The sequence below is a fragment of the Pipistrellus hanaki genome (assembly GCF_964339955.1).
Source record: "Pipistrellus hanaki genome assembly, chromosome: 3".
NCBI lineage: Eukaryota > Metazoa > Chordata > Mammalia > Chiroptera > Vespertilionidae > Pipistrellus > Pipistrellus hanaki.
The window spans coordinates 142,606,783-142,624,620 of NC_140505.1; the positions used below are offsets into that span (position 1 = coordinate 142,606,783).

The 17,838-nt window shown below is 41.9% G+C and overlaps 1 protein-coding gene across 2 annotated transcripts in view; it reads right to left on the minus strand.

Moving 5' to 3' along the window:
* SLC4A8 (solute carrier family 4 member 8) overlaps positions 1–17,838 on the minus strand; it is a 72,067-nt gene that overhangs the window by 48,681 nt on the left and 5,548 nt on the right. For both annotated transcript variants that reach the window (XM_084877359.1, XM_084877358.1), the window contains exons 2-5: positions 13,576–13,657; positions 4,096–4,263; positions 3,472–3,607; positions 2,060–2,220 (exon numbers count right to left, since the gene is read on the minus strand). In XM_084877359.1, the coding sequence (XP_084733485.1) occupies positions 2,060–2,220; positions 3,472–3,607; positions 4,096–4,263; positions 13,576–13,657 (547 nt within the window). The remainder of the gene's footprint in view (positions 1–2,059; positions 2,221–3,471; positions 3,608–4,095; positions 4,264–13,575; positions 13,658–17,838) is intronic.

The window sequence follows — 17,838 nt, forward strand, 5'->3', positions numbered from 1 at the left end:
ACTCACACCCCCACTGGGGCCAAGGATTGAACTTGCAACCACGGTATGTGCCCTTGACCAAGAATTGAACCCATGACCCTGCAGTCTGTGGGCTGATGCTCTAACCCTGGGGTGGGGAACCTTTTTTCTGCCAAGAGCCATTTGGATATTTATAAAATTATTAACTTAAAAATTAGCCTGCTATATTTGGTCAAACATTTAATTAGTTCATCCCTATGCCTTGGCAGGGTCAAACCAAATGACTTCTTGGGCCTTATAGGGCCCACTGGCTGGACAATCCCCACCCCCTGTTCTAACCACTGAGCCAAGCCAGTTTCAGCCAAGAAGAGCATTTTAACATTTCTGTGATTTATCACTAATATGAATACATCAGGTATCTAATATGGAAAACCATAACAGTTTTACTTCAATCCTACATACCTATTCCCAAGCCTCCCCAAACTTCAACCTATTCTCAACTCCAACTGCATCCATAACTATCCAAGTGCTAAAAGTAATAAAGAAAATCTATTTTAAATATTCAAGCCAAAGATCCATGCTTTTCTATCTTAACCTTTGTATTGATTGTTTCCTTGCTCCAATATTTAAACATGCTTCAAGATCCTTCATCTTGGGGGAAAACAAAACAAAAAAAAACAAAAAACAAAAACAGGATAAGAATATCCTCCCCAAGTCCTCCTTTATCTATTTCACCTATCCCTCTTCCTCTCCCTCTCTCTCTCTCTCTTTTTTTTTCTCTCTCTCTCTCTCTATCTCTCTCTCTCAACTTTTCATTCTTCTTCTCCCTCTCCCTGTTTCCTATCACTTAAAGTTCTCAAAACAAACATTCTTCAGCCCATTGTAATTTGGCTACCTCAAAGAAACTGCTTTTGATAAAATCATCAATAACCTTCCAGTTGCTCAATCTGATGGATGTGATGTTCTAGTCCTTACCTAACCTGACCTCTCTATAGCATTTGACATTGATGAATTAAAACTCTCTTCCCTTTTGGCTTTTGTAGTGGGTTGAATGGTGACCCCTTAAAAGATATGTTTAACCCCGAGACCTGTGAATGTGATTTTATTTTAAGAGTCCTTGCAGATGTAATTAAGGCTCTCCAGATGAGATCATCCTGAATGACATTGACAAATATCTTTATGAGAGAAATACAGAGCCTTAGAGAGACGCTAGATGCTGTAAGCTAGAAGCATCAAGGAATAACTTCCCCCTAGAATCTTCAGAGGGGACACAGGATCCTATCAATGCTGACCTCTCCGGTAGGTCCCCATGTGATCCCAGAGAGACAGAACTACTTACTTTAAATGGAGAAAATTTTGGAGAAATCCTTATTTAACCTCTCCAGCCAAATCAAGCCAAGCCGAGGAAAAGATCCTCACATGCACCCACATGCCAAACTCCATTCCCAAAACATAGTAACACAACACTCCACCACTCCATAAAACGTCATCAGACATCTCCCTTCCATATCTTGCTGAAGAAGCAGAGGTACTTTTGACTCAGTTTCATACATGTCTTCCTAGCTGCCATATTTTAAAAATCTTCTTTAACCCCTTTTTCTCTGCACAATTCCTAGTTGCCCCTTTCTGAAATTACTGTCAAAATATGTCTCCCATTGTTGCATTTATATTAATTGTTCCATAGCTACTTTCCCCCACTAAAAGATGAGCTTCTTTAAGGTAGGAGCTGTATTTTACCTTTATTTCCTGTGCCTAGAACATAATCAGGCATAAACAAATAAATATAAAATAAATGTTTGCTGAATGAACAAAAAAATGGAAGACTAAGTACCATGTCATTTGAATCCCATAAGTCTGTGAAATAGATGGTTTCTTAGCTTGAAACCCATCCCCCGGCTGAGAATGTTGAGGTCAGGAACGCTAAGTGACTTGCTTAAGGGACACACAGCCATTAGATTCTTTCCTCTCTACCAACAGTCGCCAACCTTTCGGACCTCACAGACCACCAGTGGTCCGCGGACCACCGGTTGGCCACCGCTGCTCTATACCACACTTCTTAATTTACACAAACATTCCCCTGCTTTCCTTCACCTAACCTCACCTGAGATTTCTTCTATGCTATTTGCACGCATGTCCAGAAGGACCGTTCCATTGATAAGGCAGCTCCTCAGCTCAAAGAGACTGTGCAGCGAAAGGGTTGCCACGTAGGGCTTGCTCCAGCGTTCTCCCCCATCTTCAACGTCTTCTTCAAACTTCAGCCACCTGAAAGCGTTACAAAGAACTAGATGCCAAAGATAGAAAATGGGGACTTTTTAAGAGTGAATCTTTAATGTAAATCACAAAAAAGATGTCAAAATAATCATACTGAACATTGTAATCTACTCTCTGTGTTCCAGGTACATTGGTAAGTGAAAACAGCAGACTGTACAACAGTGCAAGGTTGAGTGCAGTTTAATTCCATTTTTATTTAAATAAAATTTTAAAAACACAAACACATCCATGTATTAGACACCAAATATTATATTCCTCATTATTCCTGGGGTTTTGAACATAATTTCTATTTTCTTTTTATTTATCTTTATTTTCTAATTTTTATAATGAGCATGTATTACTTATGCAATTAAAAATAGATCCAATCTCTATCATTTGGATACACTGACAAATCACATTAATAAAATGATTTTTTTCTCCTTAAAGAGCCTATCGGTGTGACCTTTAGCAGTTTGCAAAGACAAAATGACAAGATTAATTGCCTTTTCACTTGGTATCAGATGGCTTGGCTTGTTTAATCCTTTCTACCTGTAGAAAACATCCATCGGGACTGCAGGCATCAAGGAAGTGCTATTCCGATGTGAGCTGGAGCCACGCTTTGCTAGTGATGCACATTGCCTTCTACCCCGAGGCTCAGGCATCATCCACAAGGCCCACTGGTCAGTTACTAGAGGAGCCCAGACGTGGCTCTAGTTAATCTAAGGGCTTCTTGGGTTTGAGCCTTAGACAAGCACGGCCACTCTACAACTACTTCAAAAAGCTTACTGTCAGACACTCTATAATCTCAAGGTCTCTGAAGTTGGACTGTCCCATAAGAAGTTAAAATATCAGAAATTATGTGATTCCCACCAAATTAAAACTGAAATGACTCTATGGTTCACTTGTAGGAAAAGTCTGAACCTGTGCTCTGTCTTCTTGGCTAGGTCCACACCAAGGTGACCCCGTCAGGCATCCTCTAAACCAGACCTATAATATCAAGATAGCCCATGAAGTACTCTGGGCCCCCCCAAAATAAGAGAGGACCTCAATTCTAGGCTCAAGGTCAATTGGCATAGGTGTGACCAGAGATACCACAAAGAGGTCAACATCAAGATTCTCCAAAGAACACTCTCAAACATCAGTTCCCAAGTCAGCCACCACTTTTCCCATGAAGAAATAAAAGACCAGGCAGGCCTGTCACTTGCTGAAAGGTACCATGGCCTACCCAAGCAAACCCTGACCCAGTTTAGTTTAGGAACGTACCTGGCTGTCTCTTTCCACTCAGCGTCTTCCCCCTCTTTCATACAGATCTCATCCAGCTCTGTGAACAGCTCATGAGGCACGTGCTCCTCATCCTCCTCAGTGCCAAGAATGAACTGAACACGCTGAGATGGTGTGTCTGGAAAATCAACCACAGAGACAGGTCTGCTCCCAGCCTCAGCTCGAGCAGAGATAGAATTCTGCCATACTTATCACATCTGGGGCCTTAAAACATCAAGAACATATTTAAGATAATCCTGAATGCACATAAAAAAAATTATTTATTCCCAGAAAATTTCTTAAAAATCTCGTCTGTGAAAGCAGTTTCATGGGAGAAAAAGAAAAAAAAACAGTAACTAAGACCACGTAAAAAAAACTCGCAAGAAACTGGAAATCTGATGAATCTGATCCAAAGGAATGGTTAGTTCTCTAGCAAATCATTTCACCTATTATGGTATTGATTTGGGGGCCTGAATTGTATAGTTTTCAGGAAGATACTTTTGATTCTTAGAAGCATTTTTTCTTCTTGGAAGCAAGCTCTAAAAACTCGATAGAAAGGGCAGAGAATCAAAACCACCTGCTTAATATCCCTCAGCCTCATCAGTCCTCCCGGCCATGGACACCCACCTTCTCTCCCCAGGGCGATGCCGTGTGCCAGGGCCTCTGGGCCTTCCTCCCCTTGGCCGGCTCCTTTCCCCCGGCCTCGTCTCCGGTGCTTCTGGCCATGAGTTCGATGATGCCGATGGCTCTGCCGGCCCAGCGGCATCCGAACCCCCACATACAGAGTTCTGTGACCTGAAAAGAAGCAGAAGGTCTGTACAGAAACCCCCTCAGCAAAAGGAGTTTAGAATATTTAACGGGGGGGGGGGGAGGGGGGGGAGGAGGAGGAGGGCCTGGTCACAACCCTGTAATGATAAACCTCAAAGACTTCCAGAGCTAAGGATATAGAGATCTTAGAATTCGAAAGTCACTTGCATGTGGCTGCAAACCTCACAGTAGTGTTGTGAAGATCAAAAGAAACAATGTGCATGAACATTAGAGGCCAGTACAAATGCTAGTTGTCATTACAACAACAATCTGATCACTTATTTTTAAAAAGGCAATACAATCACTCTATGACAACTGCAACAAGCCTTAGCAGGGAGGCAGCTGGGAAAAGTACCCAGGTCAACCTGCCTGGGTCCAAAACTTGACCTCATCATTCACATCTTGTGACCTGGAACGAGTTATCTGATCTCTCTGTGACTGCCTTTAAAAAGAATACTGAAAGTTTATTATTTAAACTCAGTGGGGTTTTGTGAAGAGTAAATAACGTAATGTATGTAAAATGCTGAACACAATACCTGGGATAAATGTTAGCAGCTAATATATTCTAGGATCAGTTTCCTTTTTTTCTGCACTGTAGAATAGCATGAGAGACTAGTTACAAACCAGAGGGAGGCTAAGGTTATAGAGAGAGATATGAAATAATTGTACAAAAAGAGGGGAACATGAAAAAGTGATCCAATAGCATTCCTCTCTAGTTCTTCCTTTCCTTACTCCCTCATTCCTTCTATAAACCTTATTTTATTCTAGTAATGACTTCTAGGCCTCTCTCACCTCCACCTGCTGCGTTCGCCTTCCTGCCTGGCCTGGAGTCCAGAATCAGAAACTCCCAGGATGCTCCCACCCCCGACACCGAGCCTTGGTCTTCCCTCATTTCTGCCCCGTTGCTGCGGCTCGCACTCTAGCTCTGACCAGCTCCCAATGTCTCCCATCACAAAAGCTGTTCCTGTCTTTAGTCGCTGCCTTCAAATCCACAGCCTTCTCCACATTTCCTCTCTTCATGTTTTAATGGGAAATCCAGGCCCTCTCAGGTGAGCTCCTCCACCTCAGCCTGGTTCACTTTCCTCCCCCAGCTTCTCCTCTTTGCCAGGCTAACAAGCAGATCGCCCCCACCCCTCTAAAGTCCTGCTCCATCAGTTATCCTCCTCTCTCCTCTCCATCCATCCCCTCCATGAATTTCTCCTGCTCAAGTTTCCTTTATCTTAAAAACTTTCCCAATGCAGTACCACTCTCCCATGTTTCTGCCTTGTCCTCTTCCCTCCTCCATCAAACCACTTTCAAGAACAGTCTACCAACCTAGCTCCCTCTCATCATCGCCTCGTTCCATAGCCACTGCATGTGACCTCTCTCCTCTGACACTGCCCGCTCAGGGACACCAAAGACCACCTAAGTTCTATCACCAAATCTCCATCATCTTACGTCTCTCTCAGTTCAATTAAAATTTTACATACATTGCATTATTTGAGAGCCCCCCACATTCTATGCAGCACCCAAATCCCTTGACCACTTCCTCCCCTTGGTGGTCGGGGCTCCCTGAGCTCCTGTCCCACTGCCTTCTCTGACTCACTTGCACTTCTCTGGCTGTGCTTCCTCATTGCTCCCACAATCCCACAATCAAAGCAAGGCTCCCGCTTTTCCCTCCTTCACCCTTTCTTCTCTTCTTTTAGTAATTTTTACTCCCCTGGTTTCAAAATTCACCACTACAAATGACTCCCAAACCTTTACCTAAATGGTTCAAAGCAAATCACCATGCTCCATCCCAAATCAGGCTCATACTCATTTCTTCATGTTTCTGCCCACAGCAGCGCCATTCTCTCAACGTTCCAGACTTGAAACATCAGAGTTACCTTAGATTTCCACCTCTACTCTGGCCCTCAGGGTTATATCCTATGATTGGGGCTGTCAAGCCTTTCCCTCCTCTTACTTGGACAACAGCAGGGAATGTCTTCCTGTCTCCCACGCCAATTAAACCCCACAAACCAAGCCTCCTGAAGTGCTGCTCTGGAACTGCTCACTCCTACATGGTCAGCACCCTTCATGCTCCGCACGCTCAGGGTCCCAGCCACCTTTCTAGTCGCTTCCTCCTCTGGGACTAATTATACATTCAGTAGGAAAATAAAGGGAAAGACCTCTAAGAGAACTGAGAGAGATAAAAGTTAAAATCCTATACATGCTCGTATCAAATAAATATTCAGGGTGAGGGGATATCTAGAGATGCTCACCTTCTGCATCGACCTGAGCAATTGAATGGCTTGGTTTTGACTCTGTCTCCTCCTCATGACGTTGGCTGCTGCACCCACCATCATCTCACACATTTTCTTCTACCTAAACCAAACTGCTATTCCATAAATGTGCCGATGCTTTCTGGACACGGACGTGGCTCGCTCCTTTAAGATTCATTGCAATGCACCTTCCTTCTTGTTGTTATTTCTGGTCTCCCTGATCAGATATGGCACCTTCTTCTTCTAAATCCCCAGAGTCCTTGGCTAGCATTCTCTTGTGTATTCATTTTATGCCTTGCATTAAAGTTAAGCCTCTATCAGTGTTATCTCCCACTATTCAACTGCAAGATCCTCAAGGTCCCAGGTCAAAACTTCTTCCTCTTTGAATCCTCACATAACAAAATGCAAAAGTGTCTTATATATGGTCACCCCTCCACATATCCAGAAAATGGGATATATCCTTAGTGCCTGCACTAGGAGCATAAACCCCTAGAATCTCCTCAGGAGAATTTAATATGACCTAAGAAGGCCCATAATTTGAAGGGGATCACAAAAGAAATGAGTAACTAAAGTGAACATATTTGTGGAAGATGAAATACTCACCAGGGCATGAGAGGACTGAGAAAACCCTAGCCAACCTGATAACTAAAAGCTTACTTGAGAAGTCTTCCTGGATAAGGGGACTCTATGGAAGGAGATACCAACTCTTCATTTTCATCTCCCCAGCAATGGGATTTCCTAAGACTATGCTCAGCTTCTTTGGGGATTCCTTGTCAGTGCTCTCCACTTCCAAGTGGTGTTCAAGTGCCTGCGGGTACAACTCTAACAACTCTTTCTTTATTTCTCCCTCCTTTTCTTTGTCCTCCTCTGTCTCTCAACATCTAAAGTGATAAAGCAAAATAAAAAAGTAACAGTAATTATTAGAAGGGAAGTTGATCAGAGATTTGTTAGAGTGTTGAGAGGCAGGCAGGATAATAAAATATTTAGTATCTGGAAGAATCGCACTTATTGCACACTAACTGTCTCAGGGCAGTCCTGTTGACTTGGGCACACCTCAGGACATTTTTGACAGGCAGATTTCAACAAATAATGTAGTTATCTTGAAACTTCAATGAAACAGAAATATAGAGCTAGAAAAGGTCATTTGCTAAGATGTGGGATTCTGGTCCTCTGATATAATCAGTGGAAACTATAAACTATGAAAACAAGTAATTAACTACCACTTTAATAAAATACCATCTGTTAACTAACAACGTTTGACTATAGTATTTAATTAGGTCCCCGTGGTACATCACTCAGGTCAACCCAGGCTGGAGTTATCTAATTGTACCAGATCCTGTCCCAAGGGCTGGGGATACAGCAGTGAACTGCACAAAATCCCTGCCTTCAAAACACATATTCTAGTGGGGGAAGACAGACATCATAAAAACAAAAACATATTATTTCAAATATTGCTCATTTGTATGAATAAAATGCAATGAAGTGCTAGAATATCTGTGGTAGGGAATAGGATGGAGAAGGGAAACTTTAGCTAAGATGATTAGAAGAGACATCCAGTGATGAGGAGAGGTCATGAGAAGAGCATTCCAGGAAGAGGGAAGATCAAGTACATAGGCTCTCCGATGGCAATGTGTGTGGCTAGTTCCAAGGGAAAGGGACAGCCAGCAGGACCAGAGCAAGGAGAAAGAGGAAAGGAGAGGAGGGGGGAAAGTTAGAGACAGGCGCAGACATGAAGAACCTGTGGGCCATGAAAAGCATATTTAGATCCTAGAGAATCACTTCAACCACCCCTAAAATAGTGACCTAAGTATTGTAAAACTAAGTGTGTCCAGGTGAAGAACAGGCTGAGGGTAACTTTCAGTCTTCAACAGAGCCATCCCAACCATATGCCTCCTCTTCTCAGCAAATACCCCCGGTACTGGCCAGGCTAGGACCTCTACTTCTCCTTAAGCAAACTCCAATATCTCTGCTGGGCTTGTGCTGGCATAATGCCAGTATTATTTAACTACATTCTTAAGAGAAATTGAGAACACAAAAATTAGGTATTAGAACCCATGCTATTAGACTCATTTTCTTGGTTAATTTATTCACTACTGACACTATTAAAGTAAAACAAGGAAGTTGAACCAAATGGCTTCTCAGGACTTGTCCAAATGATGGCTGGTCCAGGTTCTAATGTTCAAGACCTAGGAAAGGCTTTGGCTAAGGCTTTCTTTGGAAAATTCACAACGGTTCCATTGGTCTCACTATCTTTACTTATTGCTGCAAAAAGAGATTACTAGTGTAAAAGGACCTCAGTAAAGGTTTGCTGAGTAACTAATGTATGATTTTGCTTGATATTTAAATTCCTTCTAGGCAAATCAGTAGCGTAACAGGGAAGACATTCTACAGATGCATCTTTAAGAAGGACTCTTCCTTCTCTAATAAGTTCTTTTGGTCTAATCAGTTCTCACAAACATTAGCCAACCACAGTGCCTGCCTTCTTAAAACACCAGTGAGACAAGCGATAATGAAAACAAGCCCCAGCAGAGGTCAGAGCTAAGTAAGTCCAAGTACCTATCAGAAAATTAGGCATCAGTTTCTATGCTGGTACTCAAGCAGAAACTTGGATTTTCTGAATGAAATCAGCAGAAAAGAAGACAAAGAAATGGACACTAGGAAATGAATATAGCACTAGTAAAATCCAGACCTAACTGGATTTTGGCATTGTGATGACTTCACTAAACTAATCCCATGGTCACTTTGCTAGCCATTCAACCCTCTCTACCCTCACAATCTTCATTCCTTTCATCTACCTACAATATCAACTCACCCAAATTCTACCTCCTTCCCATCCAATTCTCCAGTCTTTTCTCGTTATTTACCACTCTTCAGAGGCTATCTGTTGCAAACACAAGTATTAATTTAGTAAAACTTATACAAAAGATGTAACAGTGTATATATTTTTTTAATAAGTATGTATACTTGCCCACCTGGCAGAGCTCAGTGGCTGAGCATTGACATATGAACCAAGAGGTCACGGTTCGATTCCCAGTCAGAGCACATCCCTGGGTTGCAGACTCGATCCCCAGTGTAGGTTGTACAGAAGGCAGCCGATCAGTGATTCTCTCTCATCATTGATGTTTCTCTCTCTCTCTCCCTCTCCATTCCTCTCTAAAATCAATTTTTAAAAGATAAGTATGTATACAAATGCAGAGAACAATCCTTAGTGAACTGGGACTGAATCTTGTGGAGCAGGACAGAAAGCACAGGTGAGATCCACCCTCCAGATGGAGGCTATATTTAACATTCCATACACGCTGTTTACCAAGAATGCAGACAGAACTCATTAGCACATACCAAAGGTGTTCCCCTCCTCTGAGCTATAGGTTGACTCAAAGTCAATAACCACAGGGGGAATCTAACATGTGGAGCAGATGCAAGCCTTTTCTTTTTCTTTTTTTTAAACTTATAAATATGAGCAAATGGCTCTTACACATTTGTTAAAAACTTATTAGAAGGCCCTAAACTTATTCTAGGATTCATAAATCTAGTAGTTAATCAGGAATAATGATCTGCCAGAAAAAATGGAAAAATCCATTCTTCTAACTAAAGCAACTGCTCCATGTTCCTCGGAGACTGGGGGAGACCACGGAAGCACATCATGGACTATAATTGCTCTTCGTGAGTTTATCTTTGGAAATCTATTCTAATGTTTGCTTTTGACTCTTCAAAAACAATGGCATAGTTTAATGCACTATCTCCTACTGATGAAATTAACTTAAGCAAAAAAAAAAAAAACATTTACAAAAGTCTCACACAATGTCCAGAGATTAAGTCTCAGAATAGTTCTGAAAATGAGTGATAAAATGGTTTATGTCACATGAGGTAGACATATGGATTAAAGGGGAAAGAAGACCAGGGATTTATCTGCAGTCACAAAACCTTGTATCATGGCATACATATCAAACTAGAATATAATTTTATCCTACACCTTCAAAAGATGATGTCACTCTGAGTGCAGCCACACTGAGTCCCCGGAGCTGCCCTCAGAGTCAGTCGGGGTGGAGCCCACAGCAGGGCCAGCCCCACAGCAAATTCCTCTTCTCTCCAGAGCTGCTCTAGGACCACATCAGGCCTGAGAAGTAGGCACCATTTGTCCCCATTTGTCTAAACTGCTTTTTTTAAAATGGTGCTAAAATAAATAAGATTCTAGTTTTCAAAAAGGTCTAGGTATAAACGGCCTTCCCAACACATCACTCTCTAATGACATCACAGATTACTATTTTTTTATGGCAATATGGAGAATGCACAAAGAATAGATGATGTCATCATAAGAAGCTGATCCTATTGGCAATTACTCAGCTAGCCTCTGAGAATGGAACACAGTCCTCAGGATTCAAGAGAGTTTGCACAAGTTGATTATTCTACTTGCAATGAGACAAAAGTGTTTATAAATGGTTAGCTCCCTGCTGAGGACAAAGGTCCAGTGGGCCCAAACAACTAAACTGAGAGCAGCACTGCCCCGGGGGCAATAAGAGGGTAGAAAACCCATAGGATTATCTGGACCGAAGGAGGCTAATACATGAACAGGTTTATATAATGGAACAAAACGTTGAGGTTGGGGAGTTAGTGCTGGATACCATCCTCCCTTGCAGATGGTGTGGTAGAGTGGAAAAGCCAACTTTCATCCCATATCACCTGCCATCAGATCAATGATTTTCAACCGGTGTCACATAAGTGTGATGCAAGAAATTTTTAAAAAGTATAATATCTGACTATTTAGTCAGGGACACTGATCTCTTTTCCCTTTGATTGCCAAATTAAAAAGTGATAATGGCCCTGGCCAGGTGGCTCAGTTGGTTGGAGCATCAGCCCATACACCAGATATTCAGGTTCAATCCCAAATTGAGGCGTATACTGGAGGCAGCTGATAGATGTTGATATCTCTAACTCACTCTCTCTTTCCCTCTCTCTCTCTCTCTCTCTCTCTCTCTCTCTCTCTCTCTCTCTCCCTTTCCTTTCTCTCTAAAATCAATAAAAAAACATATCCTTGGGTGAGGATTAAAAAAAAATGACAACAGCCAACACAATAGGTATCTTGTGTGAATGAATCAAAATTATATGTGTGTGTGTGTGTGTGTGCGCGCCAGATTGGCAAACAATATGTTTTTGGTATGCCACAGAATTTTAGTAATTAGGTTGTGTGCCATGTGGTGAAAAGGGTTGGAGATCATTGGGCTAGATGACCTCAAATAGGTCTAATACCTACCTGGCCTTGTATTGAGAAGATTAAAAAAAAGACAACTTGTTCAAAGACCCCAGTCAAATGCCTATTACACAAGGGTCATTTAACGAATGTTAGCCTCCCACCCCCACACCCTTTTCTTCTCCTGCTTTCTTCCAATTCTGAAACCCACATTGGCCCTTCCATCTGGTTAAAATAGTTTGGAAAACTTAACGTTGATATATCCAAACCCACTGACCTCCACAGAGCCACCCACATAAGTCCTCATGGGAACAGAGACCGAGTCAGCCTCTTGAGTCTAGAGCTTTCACTCCCCTTATTTAAAGGACAAGTTTTCTTGAGGAATTGTACAAGTTCGATGATGGAAAAGGAAAAAAAAAGTTATGAGAACAAGCAGTACAGAGAGGATTTTTCACATGCTGTCCCAGTCATTAGAGAGTTGCTGTATCATAGCCTTCAACATTGAGCGGGTGCTGCGGAGAGTTCACAAGGGCTTTTGAGCCAAATGTGGGTTCTCATTAAAAGTTCTCTAATAAAACCAAGCATCACCACATATCAGGAAACTAGGGCCCAGGGGAAAAAGGAAAGCAGGGCACCACATGTGGTCATGTGGGGAGCTAGGGCTGGGGCAGGGAGAAAGGGAGAAGAGCCTTAATAAGGTGAACTAGAAACAGCAGGTCAATCATAATGCCTCTTCCTGTCCACTCAGTTGGATTCTTATGTAACTCTGTGCTGTGACTCTTAAAGAATCCTATATAATAAAAGGGTAATACGCAAATCAACCGAATGGCAGAAGGATCGGTCTCTATGACATACACTGACCACCAGAGAACAGGTGCTCATTGCAGGAACTGCCCCCTGGTGGTCAGTGCACTCTTATATGGGGAGCACTGCTCAGCCAGAAGCCGGACTCACAGCTGGCGAATGCAGCAGTGGTGGAGGGAGCCTCTCTTGCCTCCTCAGTAGCACACCTGGGGGGCGGGGCGTCTGCTGGCTTAGGCCCACTCCCCAGCAGATAGACATCCCCCAAGGGGTCCCAGACTGATAGAGGGCACAGGTTGGGCTGAGGGCCCACCCCCACCCAGTGCACAAATGTCGTGCAGCAGGCCTCTATGTACATATGTTTTCCCTTTTCTTGTTTAGATGAAAACGCCAGGCAGAAATGGGTTTAGTTGGAAGGAAAGAGCAAACATTGTAAATGGGGTACAAATAAGATGTTATAGCCAAACTGAGTTTTAAAATTTATTTGTATTTTTCTTTTAAAAGTTTGCATATATATGTATTTCTAAGCAGTTGTCAAGAATCAAAAAACTGCCGAAGCCGGTTTGGCTCAGTGGTAGAGCGTCGGCCTGTGGACTGAAAGGTCACAGGTTCGATTCCGGTCAAGGGCATGTACATTGGCTGCGGGCACATCCCCTGTGGGGGTTGTGCAAGAGGTGGCTGGTCGATGTTTCTCTCTCATCGACAACGTTTCTAACTCTCTCTCCCTCTCCCTTCCTCTATGTAAAAAATCAATAAAATATATATTAAAAAAAAAAGAATAAAAAAACTGATCTGAGTACTTCACATTCTCATGTAAGAGTTCACTTATTAATGTTTATAGTGGACTTTGCAGTGCTCAAAGCACTATCTCACATGCTGTCTATTGGGTATTATTATCCCTACTTTTATTTAACGGACAAGGAAATTGAGGCTAAGGGAGATTAAGTGATTTCCCCTAAGTCTTACAGCCTGTGAGAGTTAGAACTCAAACCCGTCTCCTGATGACAAAGCTGTCCCTCGCACAAGGCTGCCTCTCACTGTTTCCCCCATTAGTGGAACAGCAGTTCTTACCTTCCAACTCTTCTTTCTCATAGTGAATGTTGAGAATCGTGCTGGTCCCCCCCTGATCCACCACAGCTTCTTCATCTGGTCTCTGTGAAAACATAAATAAATAGTCATAGTAATACCCACACATTCATTCCATCATTCAGTTAAGTACCATGTGTCAGACTCTTTATGTAACACTGGGAAGAGAAACACAATGGTTTATATATTTTTTAAATGTGACCCTCACAATAACTTTGAGATACAAATATGGTAGCCATTCTCTTTCTTATTTTTAAATGAACAGCCTGAGACTCAGAGAACAAAAAATAATTATTGCCCAAGGTCACAAATGTGATAAAAGGAGAAGTAGGACTGAGTCCAAGTCTTATGACTGCAGATCTCATGCCTTTTCATCTCTGCACTCCATCTATACATCCATACAATGGCATTTTGTAAGTGATGTCAACCACATTGTCTCATTTGGTGTAACTGGTCGGTCTCCTTCACCTCTGCAGCATCTAAGCCTGTTTAACACTCTGTCCTTGAAATTATCCATCCTGTTCCCTGCCTAAATCTTCTCTGTCTTATCCTAAGGCTCATCTTCTTTCTCTATATATAATTCCCAAGGAAGAGTGACCTACCTTTCGTTTCCTTCACTTGAGTATTACAATTTCAACAGCATGCCGAAACCGGTTTGGCTCAGTGGATAGAGCGTCAGCCTGGGGACTGAAGGGTCCCGGGTTTGATTCCGGTCTAGGGCATGTACCTTGGTTGCGGGTACATCCCCAGTATAGGGTGTGCAAGAGGCAGCTGATCGATGATTCTCATCGATGTTTCTAGCTCTCTATCCCTCTCTCAGGAAGGTGCACAGTTAGGAGCCAGTGGTTCCAAGTTATGAGAGGGATCCCAGATTGGAGAGGGTGCAGGCCGGGCTGAGGGACCTCCCGTGCACCAATTTCATGCACCAGGCCTCTAGTTTATAGATAACACTGAAAGATTACAGATATGCAAAATAATAAATTAACTTAGAAATATTAGTTACTGTCACACTTTATAAACGTTATTCAAAATCTTCAAATACATCTTTAACATCAATGTCCTCCTCATCCCCACAGCTGCTTTGTTTGAGTCAGTTTTCTAAGCATGTCAGTTTCACTTCCATCTAAGTTATACAGACTCCGATATAAAGTCCTGTTTGAGGATTAACTTTTAGATGGAAAAAAACTTGCCTTTGTTTTAGACTTATTTGTTCGTCTACCTTATGATTAAGATCATGAATTTCCTGATAGCAGAAACCACATATTTTCTTCTTTATGTTCTCCCAGAGTCTAATACTGTAGCTTACCATTGTAAGTAGCTTTCATGTCTCTAAGTCCCAGGAGGGTACGTACTTATGTTCACTCCTATGTATTAGCACCTAGTAAAATGTCCAGGATGTGGTAAATATCCAATAAATTTTGATGAGCAAATACTTATTAGTTTTCTGAACTCTTTTATTTAAGTCATATAACATATTTTCTCATAAGAAATTTTCATGTTGGCTCCTCCACAGGTTTGTAATATCCAGAGGACAAGGATCAATTAATTAGTATGCTTAATACTGCCTACAGACACCTGACATAGCATGGAACACAGCAGGAATCTGGAAAAAAGGAGGAAGGGAGGAATGATTGATTTTTTTGACTCAAGGACCATGAAAGCAAAATATAAAGAGCAAGGTCAACCGTCTGAAAAATTCAGGTTGAAAATCGACTTGTTGTTTGTTTCCTTAATTCAGATTGGTTAATCACAGCCTAAACTCACTGAATTAACATTCATCTACTTTCTTTGTCTTGGCAAAGAAAACAGAGTCACTGTCAAAACCATTAGTCAGAGCATTTAAAAGGTCAGGCTTGAATGTGACTGTGGATCCTGATTCAAATAAGTCAACTATTTTAAAAAGCACTCACAGAATTTTAAACAACTAAATGGATATTTGGTTATATAAAGAATATGTTCATTTTAAATGTAACAATACTATTGTAATATGGTGGTTATGTCATCTTTAAAAATGGTCCTTAATCGTTAGTGATGCACACTGAAGCTTTTACTGATGAAATGATATGATGTCTGGGATTTGGAGGATGGGTGGAAACAGATGAATCAATATGGATGTGTGCTCATTGTTGAAGCCAGGTCATTGGGTACATGGTGATTCATTTTTACAGTCTTTCTTACTTTGGTACATGCTTGAAATGTCCTATAAATTTCAAGTATTCATGAATTTTGTTTAAAATCATAAAAATGAAAAGAAAGGTACGTCAAGTCTCATTGGTCTGTTCTTGTTGCAGAGTTCTCACCAGTGGCTATTATTTCCTCTGATACCATCATTATTTATGGCAGAGAAGATCTCTTAACCATGGATTTCCAGGGTCCCTATAACTGGACTTCAGAGGATTATGTATGAGTGTGCATTTTTCTTGGGAAAGGTTCATAACTTTCACCAGATTCTCAGGGGAGCTTATGACTCAGAAAAAGATTAGAATCATATTATCCACATTATATAAGTTTAGGAGAAAGAAAGGAGGGAGGAAAAAAGGATGAACTAGAGAAAAGGCCCTGTTTCTAAGTCTCTTTTCTGTATTTCCTCCTGACTCACTGACCAGGAACCATGGCACAGCTGTGAGTTTATGTGAATGCCTATCACAAGAACACAGTGAGATAAAAGGAACTAAAGGAGTTAAATAGACACTGAAACTGCAAGGCACATAGTGAGAGAGAAAGCATTGTTACGAGCCTTGAAAAATGAATGAATTATAGCTGAGTAGCAAACCAGATTCTCACTTACAGTTAATGGACAAATTAAAAGGCAGGGGGAGGGCTGAGCCTTACATAATGGCCCTGCTCCTAGAAGCAGCCACAGAGGCTGCAGGGGAGGAGGAAGAGGGCAGGCAGTGGAGCCCACCGTGAGCCCTCTCCCTGACACACCTCTACTGCTCAGCTCCACCTGTGGGTGGTATACCTGCCAGACTCAGCCCCACCTCTTTTCTGGCAGTCAGTCTCAGATATGTTACCTCTAAAGACCTCTTTCATCTTCTTCTCCTAAGGTTCCAATGTTTCCAGAGACCATAAATAGCATGATCGTACCCCTCCACCCTCCGATCCTCCCCTTCCCTGGACAAAAGAAAGTCAAGTGTTTAAGTTCTAACATATTTAACCAATTTTTTTTTAATCGGCAAATATATAAGTAGCTACCAGGGTTTCTAATCAGCGAACTGAGTTAATGCAATTAGTATTAGAAACAAATATTTATGAGCATTTACTATATCATGGTCTAGCATTGTGCTTTACATATATTACCTCACTTAATCCTCACAACAGTCCTAAATCAAGGCTAAGATCTCAGAAGAGCTAAATGGGATAGGAAGAACTCAAGTTTCTCTGTATTCCTCACATTAACATTTTACTATACTACTGCTAAAAGCAAAGAACCTGGGTTGTTTTTGAGAGCTCATGTCCACAGAACAGCTCAAGATCCACATTATTACCTTCTTAAATCCTTTTTTTTAAAATATATTTTATTAATTTTTCACAGAGAGAAAGGGAGAGGGAAAGAGAGCTTGAAACATCGATGAGAGAGAAACATCGACCAGCTGCCTCCTGCACAACCCCCACCGGGGATGTGCCCGCAACCAAGGTACATGCCCTTGACAGGAATCAAACCTGGGACCTTTCAGTCCACAGACCGACGCTCTATCCACTGGGCCAAACCGGTTTCGGCATTAAATCCTTAGTGCTCCTGAATCTTGTCCCTCAAACTGCCCCGAGACTTTCAATAGTTCTCCATCTTTTTATTCATTTCCATCTTCCTCTTCATCCAGCAAAGTCTGTTAATTCTGGCCCTTGAAGACTCTGTCACTGGCTCAATCCAATGGATAGAGCATTGGCCCGCACACGGAAGGGGTCGTGGGTTCGATTCCCAGTCAAGGACATATGACTGGGTTGCAGGCTCAACCCCTACTAGGGAACGTGCAGGAGGCAGCTGATCAATGTGTTTCTCTTATTAATGTTTCTCGCTCTTTCCCTATCCCTTCCTCTCTCTCTAAAAAATCATTAAAAACATACTTAAAAAGAAAAATATATCTTTAAAAGAAAAATAAAGACTCTGTCACTGCATATGACCCATAAATCCCCAACTCTTGAATGACTTCAATTTGACTTCCTCATTGAACGCAGCCACCCTATAGGAAAAAAGGGTTCCACCAGGATTTGTCCCAGCTGTCCCAGACCTCTTCTGGGTAGCCATGA